We start from the raw sequence: 12,944 nt of genomic DNA on the forward strand, positions 1-12,944 counted from the left end.
TTTTTTGGTGAAAAGGGGAGTAGGATCTTCTTGTAGTTCTTTGTAGTAGGTGGTGTCAGAGAGCTGTCTGTTGGGTTCCTTTATGTAGTCTTCACGGTTTAGGATGACTATGGCTCCTTCTTTATCTGCTGGTTTTATTACTATTTGGTGGTTAGATCTTTGAGATTCTATGGCCTTTTTCTCTGGTAGAGAGAGGTTTTTATGGTGGCGTGTGTTGCTGATTATTTCATTGTTCATTCTTTCCCTGAAGCAGTCAATGTAGCAGTCAAGATTAGGGTTTCATCCACTGTGAGGTGTCCAATCTGATGTTTTTGGGGGCTTTTTGGTGTTGATCTTTTCCTGATTTAGATATTTTCTTATTTAGATATTTGCAAGGTTTTGGAGGATCCTGGTGGATATGAGCACGAGGCTTTACAGGGTCCCAATGAAAAGAAATTTCATCAAAGACTGATCCAGAGGCTTCTGAATCTCAGAGACCTATGAATCTATCCCAGCCTCCCCACAGTATCCCAGATAAAAACTAACCCATTCAAAAGTTTAAAACAGAAATATCATGGGAAACACTGATACTTCCAGCAGGGGCACATGCTTTTTTTTTTTTTTTTAGCCACATAAGAATGGAATCCCAAAACTATTTTTCTGCCACAGCATGGAAGAAGCCAGAAATATACCAACTTAACCATCTCTATCCAAACACAACACTTACTGTAGTCCTTTCCCAACAAATGCTGCCACGCTTCAGTCCATCAAAAGCTAGTATGTTATGTACCTGCTATCACAATGCTCACGTAGCAACAAAATTCATGCTTTCCTTCACATTGAGACCAATCACTTCATTTCTTCATTGCACTGTTTTCCCACAGGCAAAGGGGAAACTGCAAAGTCCCAGATATTCTCTTCAGCCCTGACCTCCAATACAACACTGATGTATTGGAGTAATATGCCAGGGTAGGAATAAGTGAAAAGCAAGAACCACACAGCAAATCAACACAGTTTTATACCATCTAACCAGATTTCAATTTCGTGCTGCTTTCCTGCCCGAAGAGAAGAGTCTTAATTTAATTAAAAGGGACCAATTCTATCCTGACTTACATCCTGTACCTCCCCAGTTGAAATCTAGGCAGACTTAGGCCATTAGAAAGGAGTCGACCAGCATAATATGATCACCACAAATTTCTAAAACTGAAGATGAAGGCTAAGGGGGAATAAAAACACCAAACGCTAACATTCAGAAAACAAAATAAGAACCTTTTGCATACCAGGTAATATTCTTCCAATGAGAGCATCTAACAACCAGAAGGACTCCTCTTCATTCTTTGTAATAAGAATCAAGTATCCAGCTATGAAATTCATGCCCTGAAATAAAAAGAAGCTTCTATGACTTCTCCACCTACTTCCAGTTTTTAGTCTCATTTCATGATATCATACATGAATGTCAAAGTACTTAGCAAGCAAAAATAACAAAAGTAGAGAAAAAATGTTGCCAGCATGTTCCTTGAAAGCTACAACAGGCTAGATTATTACAATTCACAATATGGATAGAACAGAGTAAATCTAATGAATAAAATTCTACGGACTGATTAGGCTGCTACTACAGAATGAAAATTAAACATTAAATTATTCACCAAACCCACACAGAAGTAAATTATAAATAAACATGGAGAAATTAAAACACTTTATAGACTACTTTTTACTTTAAAAAACAACCCTTTTCTTAGAGACTATTAAGTGACCTCGAACACTCACTCACACAGACCATTCTGTGCCCTATTGGTTTCCAAAGTCACAGGATTTTTTTTAAAGCCTATTTTTCTCAAAATAAACAAGATGGAATCTAAATAGCATATGTGAAGGAGGGTGCACAGGGGCCATCTCTGATGTACATGATTACAATATTAAAAAAGCAAACATAAAAATGTCTTTCGGTATTTGTGGGCTATGAAGGCTGGTGTCAGGTCACGCATGTTTGACTCTGGTCTTCGGAATACTCTCAAGTTTCATCCTTTTCTTTTGTCTTCTCCCGGCCCTCTTTCCCCCTGAACTCACCCCTCCTCCACTGTTGTCTATGGTGACAGGCAGAACATTTGCACTCTAAGTAGTGCCAGTTACAGTACAAGCAAGAAGAGCACTGCCAAAACTAAAATACTGTGAGGATTTTGGAAACCAAAAGTTCCTGAGTTGGAATCCAGTTTCTTGATTTCAACAGGCTTTGATTTTAAACTTTTAGAAGCTGCTGAAGTTGCCTGGATCTGTCTTGCGCTTGCCCTTCTGCTTGTGAAGACAGCTATTCTGCTCCCTGAGGCCCGTTAGCTTGATAACTGCATCCATGGTGACAGGAGAGTATTTGGCACTTGATGTGGCAGGCACAAAAGACTACTCTACAGAAAATATTAATGGAACCAAGAATCCCACTTGCTGTATGCACCAGTGCAAGCATTCCCCACAATAACAGTATAGAAGGTAATGCAGGGTCAGACTAACTCTTGGGCCGGCAAGCTTAATGGTAACTAGTAAGCATCACAAACACACAAGCATTATGAAAGCTTTTCTTTAAAGGGCCTATTTTTAGTAAACACTATAAAACACTAAATTTACACCAAAAATTGCATGCATTTTTCCTATGGCCATTTGTCTTGATGCAGTACTTCATTAGCACAATAGAGGATTTTTTCCAAAGTATACACTTATTTCAGATGAGTATTTCAGAGCAAGCTACAGCCTTTGGTTATGCCCTATTTATACACCTACAATGAACAGCACTCTCTTTTTTGGCAACAGGAAAGGGGCAAAAAGGAATTTTTTGCTCCCCTTCTTTACTTATTTGTTTCATTCTCCAGATTATACATGTACATAATGCAACATTCAAACACATAGATGGAGTTTGAGGAGTAAAACCTCCATCATACCAGAACTGACCAGGAGAAATAGAATGGTATTTCTGTGCAGAGACAGAATAGTTTCAAAGTTGCATGCATTTCTTCATACATCTGTCTGTCTGCTTTGCTCCAACTTGGGGCTTGATGCTACAAGTACCTAGATCATTTGCAGAAGTGGACCCTTTGATTTTTATTCATATTTATACATATATTCATAGATGTATGGATTGAAAGGGGACCTTAGCAGATCATCAAGTCCAACCCCCTGCCCTGGGCAGGAAAAAGTGCCTGGGTCAGACAACCCTAGCCAGGTGCGTGTCTAGCCCTAGTTACTCCAATGGGTGCCCTGGTAAACAGAGCATCTCCTACTCTTTGCTGTCCCCCCCCCAGTGAATTTGTAGGTGACCACCAGATCACCTCTCAGCTTTCTTTTGTGGAGGCTGAACAGATCCAGTGCCCTTAATCTCTCCTCATAGGGTTTTGCCTACAGGCCCCTAACCATACAAGTGTCCCTCCTCTGAACCCTCTCAAGGTTGTCCACATCTCTCTTGAACTGTGATGCCAAAATGTTTTGTTTTGTGTGTGTGTGTGTGTGTGTGTGTGTGTGTGTGTGTGTGTGTGTGTGTGTGTGTGTGTGTGTGTGTGTGTGTGTGTGTGTGTGTGTGTGTGTGTGTGTGTGTGTGTGTGTGTGTGTGTGTGTGTGTGTGTGTGTGTGTGTGTGTGTGTGTGTGTGTGTGTGTGTGTGTGTGTGTGTGTGTGTGTGTGTGTGTGTGTGTGTGTGTGTGTGTGTGTGTGTGTGTGTGTGTGTGTATATATATCCAATCCGTCTCTGCCATGGGTACAAAAGTACATTCAGATATGTTTTGTTGAATTCTTTATTATAATAATAATAATATAACTATACTATATCAAATGTATACTAGTATATTATACATATCATTATAAAATGTATACCTATATATTATATAATTATATTATTATAATGAAGATGTCAACAAAACATATCTGCATGCACTTTGGTCTCTTTGGATAAAGTATTACTTATTGGAACAACAAGGACTTTCAGCTCCTGCATTTCAAATTACCATGTACTGAATTAGCATCTCAGTGGTATGCCAAAACACATCAGGCCAAACAGTAAATCAGATTACAGTGACTTACATAGGGGTTTAAAAAAAACAGTATCAGTTTTCTTCTAGTAGCATGTCATTCAAAAAGCATAGCTTATATTCTTATAATTGAGGATGGTTAGTTTACACTATTCCCCTTCTTGACAAGCACAAAGCAAATGTAAGTGTACAGCTATAATGCAATACAGAATATGGAAGCAGCAGGGGAGCTTTAAAAAAATGACTGAACAGGGAACAGATTTTTACACTTTTGCGAGTCATGGTTCCTCTCTCACCTACAAAGATAGTATGGAAGATGGCCTCCAAAACAAGTGTTACCATTTGTGTTTTACCTTCAAGCTTTTATGAACCAGGTATTTAACATCCTGCATCCTTCACAGGAACCACTAAGAACTGTGGAGCCTTTTCAGACCACCACCTAAAAGTTATGGCATTGGATTCCAATAATTCTTTCTACAGCTACTCCTTGCATAACATAACGTCATAGTTACATTCTTGAAAAATGTGACTTTAAGCAAAACGATGTTAAGTGAATCCAGTTACATCACAGTAGTTACCTACTAGTAAGCAGCGGCCAAACAATGTTATACTCAAACATTTCACAACTTTAAACAAGTATTTTCTCTAATAGATCAGACATAATAATGAAACAACGTTAACTGGGACAACGTTAAGTCAGGAGTACCTGTATTTCTTTCACATACTTATTTCTTCTACTACAGTGTCATAAGTTAAAACTAAAAAAATAAAGCCCTAAACATCCATTTTGGGTTACATAGATAATAAATAAATATATATATATATATTGTATCATCCTATAGCCTGTACTTAAGAAGATCTTGTCCAGGAAAAAAAAAAAAAAAAAAAGGCAAATGAAACCCAGTAATTCTCTTGTAAATGCCAAGTACACCCTTAAAAAAGCATTTATGCCTTAATACTTGACAATAACGTAGCAAAGAATGCTACTGTTTTAAGTCTGGATTTCAGTTAGTATGTAAGTGCACACTACCACCTGAACTAACATAAAATACCAACATAAAACAAGCCAGTAAGGTATCCTTTGCAATAGTTCATGTATCCACCTTGAACCTGCACCTACAACCTTGCCACACAAAGTTACTATTTAAAATTTGGAAAAAAGAAATGATTTGCCAATGTAAGGAAGCAATATTTTAAACAAGTTACATACCTGGCAGTATCCCACTGCTTTATTATGGTGCCCATATGCTACTAACACATTGTACAGTGTCTGCTGTAAACAGGGATCAGCAGTTTTGCGGAATTGTATATTATCTGGAAATGTTCTGTTCATGTCTAGGGGAAAGAAAAGGACCACATTAAAGCAGGTTGTCACATCTCCACCCCCATTTCTCCTCACCCACATAAATCTTAACTTTGTAAGAGGTACAACTGAAATCTGACTATGGGTTTACAGAACAAGCGTTTGATGAATGAGATTAGCAAAACACAACCTCAGCACTGTTTTGGCTCAATGGTCATCTTCCTTCAAGGAGGATCTATTCCTAGAAAGACTAATCTCTCTAGAGAATGGATGTCTTACAGTATCAAGCAGGACTAAAGATAGAGGCCAATCTATGAGAAAAATCCCAGAAACAAATTGGCTACATTTTAACTAACCATCTCTAACAAATCTAAACTAATATACTGTATACCAAATGTATCTAATGTGATAGTAAAGCAGTAGCTGCAATTCTAAAGAGAGATTCTTACAAGATAATTTAACTTGGATCAACCTGGTCTTCATTTCATTTAGGTAAAAAGATCAGTCCTACACCACTATTTTACTTTTGATGCATTTTTGCTTTTTAAAAATTCAACCTTAAATTATTTCTATGATTGCACTATTTCAAGTTAATGCTGTTGTAGCCATGACAGTCCAAGGAATGAGAGTAGCAATACCTTTTATTTGACCAGTCATATAGGTTGGAGAGATGTTACCAGTTATATCTTGCTTCTCACATATAGCATTTCAAGCACACATTCCTTAAACATCAAGTAAAGTTTGGTCCAAAGTTTAATTTTTAGAAAATATGCTTATACTAAAGGGGATGGTGGAGGGAAAATCCATTTAAATTTAAAAAAGTCAGGGAAATCTTTTTAACACATGTTTCTACCACAGGGCTTGTCACATACTGGTAGTTCGTAAGACAGTAAGTATCTATAAACTGCTTAAATAGAAAAATAAATAGGGTAGTCTACTACTACTTAAACTTGCTGCATATAAACAGTTAACAAGTAGCATAAATAGAGAAATGTGAAATTTTAAAACTTCTCAGGATTATTTATGAAGATCACAAATACAGATGAATTTGTAAGTATAAGTTTTGGTAGGAGTGATGTTGTAGCCAGGATGCACATTGTTTAACTACACACATTATAAGTAAGGGTTGTCAATTTGTTAACAAACCTTTATTGATGTCTAGCCCACTGGTTTTTAAACTGATATTACTTCTAACCAATTTATTTACAAACTAATGACTCGCTTGAATTTCTAATGGCTTACTTGAATTTTCGTAAGTATCCCACTTTTTAAAAATTCCAGCCATTCTAGAAGGTCCTAAGTTGAATACCTAAAATCACTAGTCGCTTTAGAAAATATGGATGTAACAGCAGCTAGATTTAAATTAAAACACTATGAACAAAAGCAAACTCACGTCTATGGTTCAGGTCTCATTCAAATTAGGTAACTATGCCCAAGATACTTAAATAATCAGCAAAACAGTTCAAGTGTTGCACACAGCTATGCACAACTTGTGTATGTCCTAGAAGCTAGGAGATACCTGCTCTTATCTGTTCTTCCAGTTTAAAGGAAACAGCTTGTTATGACTTCCCTGACAAAAACTTGAGTTGTGACCAGTTATGAGGAGGAAAACCTCTGAAAATCATGGTTTCTGTTGGAAATCACAGGACAAATTCATTGCTCTAATCATCACTTTTTCTTTTAAAAAAGAGATGAAATCAGCTTGAGTGAAGGACAGTGGCAGAGCAATGTTTTCCATTCACCTCCCACCAGAATCTAAAAAGCAAGAAGAACAATAGCCCTTAACTGCCTTGTGAGACAGTCAGATAATCCTGAGCAATGTAAACTTTTGTTTCTCTCAATACAAATAGCAGCGTAGCTTTAGTACAATCAACATCCGTTATTTACTGTATGGAAGTTTCAGGAAAGTTTAGAGTTAACATTTCAGTTATGGCCCTCCCCTTCAGCCCTACAGATGAAAAAAACAACCTTACACAGCAAAAGTTGACTTAAAGAAACTTATCTTTAATTATGGAGCCTTCCTGAGGTTGTGAAATTAAAGTTTTCACTCTAATTTTATTCTCTCTTGGTAAAATACAACTTTACACTGGATTTTAAGATTTTATGAAGGGTTTTCAGATATGCTTATATTTTGTAACAATGCTTCATTCTGATTACATCATTCTGGGACAAAGGACATTTACACTATTACAAAGTGAGGTAGTTAACCATATTAATCTGAAGTCAGGCAGAAGGCAGGGCTGGGTGGCACTTCAGAGTACAGCAGTGATTCTCAACCAGAGTGCCACAGCACACTGGGATGCCTTGATATCCTTTTAAGAGTAAGATGGGGTGCTATACAATACTAAGTATGAAAACACCTACACATGATTCACAAGATAAACCAGGAAGTTTCAAATAGGAATCTGTAAGGTCAAAAACGTTCTGACCTGTTGTGATTTTTCTGATGTCTAGGCAACAGAAGAGATGCTCTACTATTTTCCCATAGTCATAGAATCATAGAAAGTTAGGGTTGGAAAGGACCTGAGGAGGCCATCTGGTCCAACCCCTGCTCAAAGCAGGACCAGCCCCAACTAGATCATCCCAGCCAAGGCTTTGTCTAGCCGGGTTTTGAAAACCCCCAAGGATGCAGCGTCAACCACCTCTCTGGGTAGCCTGTTCCAGTGTTTTACTACCCTCCTAGTGAGAAAATTCTTCCTAATATCTAATCTAAACTTCCCTTGTTGCAACTTGAGACCATTGCTCCTTGTTCTGTCATCTGCCACCACTGAGAACAGTCTAGCTCCATCCTCTTTCAGACCCCCCTTCAGGTAGTTGAAGGCTGCTATTAAGTCTACTCTTAGTCTCCTCTTCTCTAGACTAAAACCCAGTTCCCCAGGTCTTTCCTCATAATTCATTTCCCCCAGCCCCCTCATCCTTTTTGTTGCCCTCTGATGAACTCTCTCCAATTTGTCCATGTCTTTTTTGTAGTGGGAGACTCAAAACTGAACGCAGTACTCCAGACATGGCCTCATCAGTACTAAATAAAGGAGAATAATTACTGCCCTTGAGCTACTGGCAACACTCCTAACAATGTAGCTCAGTATGCCATTAGCCTTCTTGGCAACAAGGGCACACTCCTGGCTCATATTAATCTTATTGTCCATTGTAACCCCCAGGTCCTTTTCTGCAGAGCTACTGCCCAGCCAGTCAGCCCCCAGCCTGCACTGGTGCATGGGATTGTTCCATCCTAAGTGCAAGACTTTGCGTTTGTCCTTATTGAAACTCATGAGATGCCTTTTGGCCCAATCCTCCAATTTGTCTAGGTCACTCTGAATCCTAGCCCTACCCTCCAGCATATCTTCTACTTTCCCCAGTTGGTGTCATCTGCAAATTTGCTGAAGGTGCACTCTATGCCATCTTCCAGGTCATTAGTGAAGACAGTGAACAAAACCAGCCTCAGTCAAGAAAGGAGTGAAAAGTAAAGAGCTAGCATTTTCTGAGGGGTGCCTAAGTCCAATCGGGGGGAGTCCTGTGTCTAAAAAGGTTGAGAAGTACTGGATTTTACTAACTGATGAAGGAGGCCAGGGGTTGGCAACCTTGTGCCACTACAAGATGCTGGGAATAGAAAATACAGATGCTAGGACCCTGGGGGTACCTCCTCTGGCACAGCAGGAAAACTGAACAGTGGCAGATAATAGGAACCTAATGATGCCTCCTCTACTGCTTTAGCTGGCACATTCTGCTGATTCCCTGAGCTGCTGCAGCCCAAATCCTGTTTGCAAGCCATAGGTTGCCAGGTCTTTGAGCTGCCAGCTTATACTGTTACAAAGAAGCTCAGAAAGGAACCAGGGTGAAAATACCTAGAAGTGTACACAGAATATTCCTCCTCTTGCTAAAAGAGGCCTGAACCATTAACTATGACAGAGTGCCATGCATTTTAGAAAAGAGGTTAAAAAACTTTACACATGGTGAGTGTGTGGGAGGGGGGAAAACCCACTTTCCATTTACTTCAATTCTTTTTTAAACATTTTCAGATAGGAATCCAGTAATCAATTGTTCAAAAAAGAGTGATTACAGCATGACAATAAGAATTAGGACAAATTTGATAGGGCAAAGGCAGCAAGTGAAACAGCATGGTATTTTATACTGACTGCGGAGTCCCGATCCTTCAATGAGCTCTACATGGACATGCCTGTGGTTATGCAGAGGTCCACTTTAACAGAGGAACATGTGACAGAGTGAGAAAAAGAGGAGGAGGGCCATTCTAGGAGGGGGAAAACACTCCATCTACAGTTAAAAAATAATAATTGTGAGTTATTAACAGGAGATGACAGTGTCATGCAACTAAGTGAACTAAGTTAGCTAAATAATTTCTTTCCTCTTGAGGTTACTTCTATGCATCAATTTTATTTAATAGAGCCATTTATGTGTTTCTTTCTTTTTTGTCATCATCACAATTTTTGGTATCTTGGGTAGTAATGAATATTTAGTTAAAGAATCAAGTAATATAAAGGTGATAAAAAGTTTTTAAAGAGGAGAATAAAACTTCTAAAAAAGTTATTTTTGCAACAAAAGTTTTAAAGAAAAAGAACACAGAGCAAAACAAAATATATCTGCACAGGCTTCTATGCTGACATCAGGGATTTCGGTAGTCTAACACGCCTGTAGTCAACTCTCTATCAAACTCTCCTACCCTTTTTCTTCTTATCATAATATCCAGGCTCTTCCCACTTCCAGAAATAACTCCTTGTATCGAACTGTACCAGATGTACAGCTTAACAACAGAAAAAGGTCAGAGAACTAACATGACAAGTTCTATGCTGCTCTGCTCAGGCATGCAGCTTTTGGTTGCTCCTTTTATTCCCCAATTCCTGCATTTGTAGATTGTCTATTTTATCTACAAGTTCTTCTAAGCATACAGCCTCTTTTAACACATCTCCATAGTTATACCCCCATTGCATACAAAAATAATAAAATAATAAAAGCCATTCTATTTCTTCCCCCATAACTCCTAAGTCTGCTACTTAAAAGTATTCCAAATAATGAGTGGTATCCTCAAAATCATTATTTCTTCATTGTTGGTTTGTAAAGTAAGTTTATGGTTCTCCTATTTTGTGTCCTATTAATGTTTTGCACCTTAATGGCTCAAATTTGCAAGTTTTTTTTGCAACCACGAGGACTAGAAACATCCTTAAAATGATAAAGTGCTGATTCTTATCATCCCCATGGCCTGAGTAGTTCGGGCTCTACGACAGATACCAAACACTGCAAGATGCACCCTAAACCCAGAAGTATTGGTAACACTATTCTCCTCACCCTCTTATGACTGCATTCTCTCTAGCTAATTTCCCAAATAGGGAATAATGCTAATATTCTTTTTAACCTTTTGAAGTGTATTTCTATTTTGATGGTAAAATATTCACTACCTCCAGTCAAATGACCACTGAATTACTTAAGTAATAGTTTCCTTAAATTATTATGAATTAATATACAAAGACTCTGCTACTGCAAACTGATCCATGTGGGTGGATTCTTTATGCAGCAGGATGTTCCAAGATACCACGAAAAAAAGAAAGAAGCTAGTTGATTCAAAAGTTGAATGCTGGCTGAATTATTCTTATTTTGCAATTTGTGGACAGAACCTGTATCTGGTATAAGCAGGTACAGCCAGGGACAGATCCAGAGTGGATGTAGTGCTCCCTCCCCTTCATACTCCTATACTGAAAAAGCAGAATAGGATTTGGATTTTTTAGGTTAAAAAAATAATATTAAAGTATTAATTACAAGATTACAGTAATAATTAAAACAGGATGCATGTTCTTTAACCTGACTATGTCCTTTTACATTCTCAGTATAGGCATGTCTTAAAATTCAAATTAGATGTTATTACTTTTGAAGTTTAAAGCATAATGTTTTAAAATAAAACACATTTTTGTTTTTTTTCCCATAGAAGCAACCTTTTTAGTTGCAGTAATGATTAAGAATTAACTGGAGAATTCTGCTTTTTCTTTCCTGTTTTATTGGCATTATTTATAACACCTTAGCACTTACCAATCTATGGGATATAACTGTCAGAAGATTTGGGGAGGTTTTCCAAAACAAGTATTAGCAAGATTCTGGGTGGTTTGTTTATTTATTTAACAACCTACCACAACATTACAAATCTTCAGCACAAAGATGGAACATACCAAATGGCTGCAAATAAAATCAAGTATCACCTTGCAGTGAAATGACAATCATTCAACACCAAATATGCTTGTAAAAAGTAGATCAGAGCAGAAATAGTTTTACTGACTACAAGTTGCATGCATCTCAATTTGTACATATTTTCTTTTACCAGCTCTCAAATGCTTGGGCTACCCTTTATTTTCTAACTCCTCTGACCTCCCATTTACTGTTTTCTCTTACAATATCTTATTCTCCCCAAGTCACCATCCACTGGATCCCTAGAATTCTTATTGCTCCCTGTGACTCCCTTGTGTTACCCCATCCCTCCTACTATATTTTTCGCGTCCACCTACAATGTTTTATTTCACAGAACACCCTTCCCAAATAATCACCTACTGCAATCCCTGGTTTTACTGCCAAATATTACAGAGGAAATACAGTCCAGGAGCTGGCCTCTGGGAGAGGATTGGGTTTGTTTGTTTGTTTTCTTTTAAGCCACTGGTGAGATTGACAGTCAGTCATGTTTGGTGTTCCCTCTACACTCGTAAACTGCCACTCTGTTGCTTGCATTTCAGCATGGAGAACTGGAGTCAGAGGATTTCTGGCCTGGTTCTCCTTTCTGAAATTTATTTTCCCAAAAATGTCTAACTGAGATATGTGATCCCAAACTCCCACAAGTTATTATAGCAACCAATTGGATTTGAACAAATATTTGAAAACAAAATTACTTTACTGAGGACAAGGTTTTGTTGTTGTTGTTTTGGGGGTTGTTTTGAAAGTTTTAGGTAACTGCCCAATTATAAAATAAAATCTGGCATGGACATAACTTAAAGCACCTGATCAGGAGTGAGGGCAAGAGGGCACGAAGGATGGGGGGAAAAAAAAAAAAAAAAAAAGAGAGTCAGCCAGCAAAGAGCTCCTAGACTTGTTATCTTAATGAACGAGTCCTAGAACTATACTGACATTGAGGATGATGGTGCACAAGAACGTAATGGAATTATGCCAATGGAATTTCAAAAAATTCTGTCATTAACCATTTGACCACTATGAAGACATCACTGGTTTCAGAAATACTGCATAGTATAATCAAGAAAGTTCAATATACTCCTCCCTCCTTCTACTCATCCATTTACCATTGGAAAGAGCTATAATTCAGCAGTTACATATTACTAAGCCACTACTCACCATTTACAGAAACACAGGTTTACTGTGACATCTTATACAACCAATAACTAAGTATCATTAATACATATAGACATTATAACAACCTGTTCTGATCGCTTCCAAGAGCTTGTCATTTTTCTCTCCCTCAAGTAGTTTATGATAGTATCCAGGGTTTTGTTCCATGTTGGCCTGGGCTCCACTTACAACCATCCAGATCAGTGCACGGTGTTCATTGGGAATACCTTTCCTGATATATCTCTTCACTGGAAAGCAACAAACCAGAAGTTATTTTCAGTACCTTTATCAAAAAAAAAAAAAAAAAAAAAAAAAAAAACTTTTTGG

At 37.9% G+C, this 12,944-nt stretch overlaps 1 protein-coding gene across 3 annotated transcripts in view; it reads right to left on the reverse strand.

The window, feature by feature from the left end:
* LOC102376260 (protein ADP-ribosylarginine hydrolase-like protein 1) overlaps positions 1 to 12,944 on the reverse strand; it is a 134,534-nt gene that overhangs the window by 28,919 nt on the left and 92,671 nt on the right. For 2 of the 3 annotated variants that reach the window (XM_025196114.1, XM_025196115.1), the window contains 3 exons: positions 12,707 to 12,865; positions 5,196 to 5,320; positions 1,260 to 1,356 (listed from right to left, as the gene is read on the reverse strand). In XM_025196114.1, the coding sequence (XP_025051899.1) occupies positions 1,260 to 1,356; positions 5,196 to 5,320; positions 12,707 to 12,865 (381 nt within the window). The remainder of the gene's footprint in view (positions 1 to 1,259; positions 1,357 to 5,195; positions 5,321 to 12,706; positions 12,866 to 12,944) is intronic. The other variant, XM_025196116.1, reaches the window with a different exon arrangement.

Source organism: Alligator sinensis, unplaced genomic scaffold (assembly GCF_000455745.1).
Source record: "Alligator sinensis unplaced genomic scaffold, ASM45574v1 scaffold288_1, whole genome shotgun sequence".
Classification (NCBI taxonomy): Eukaryota; Metazoa; Chordata; order Crocodylia; family Alligatoridae; genus Alligator; species Alligator sinensis.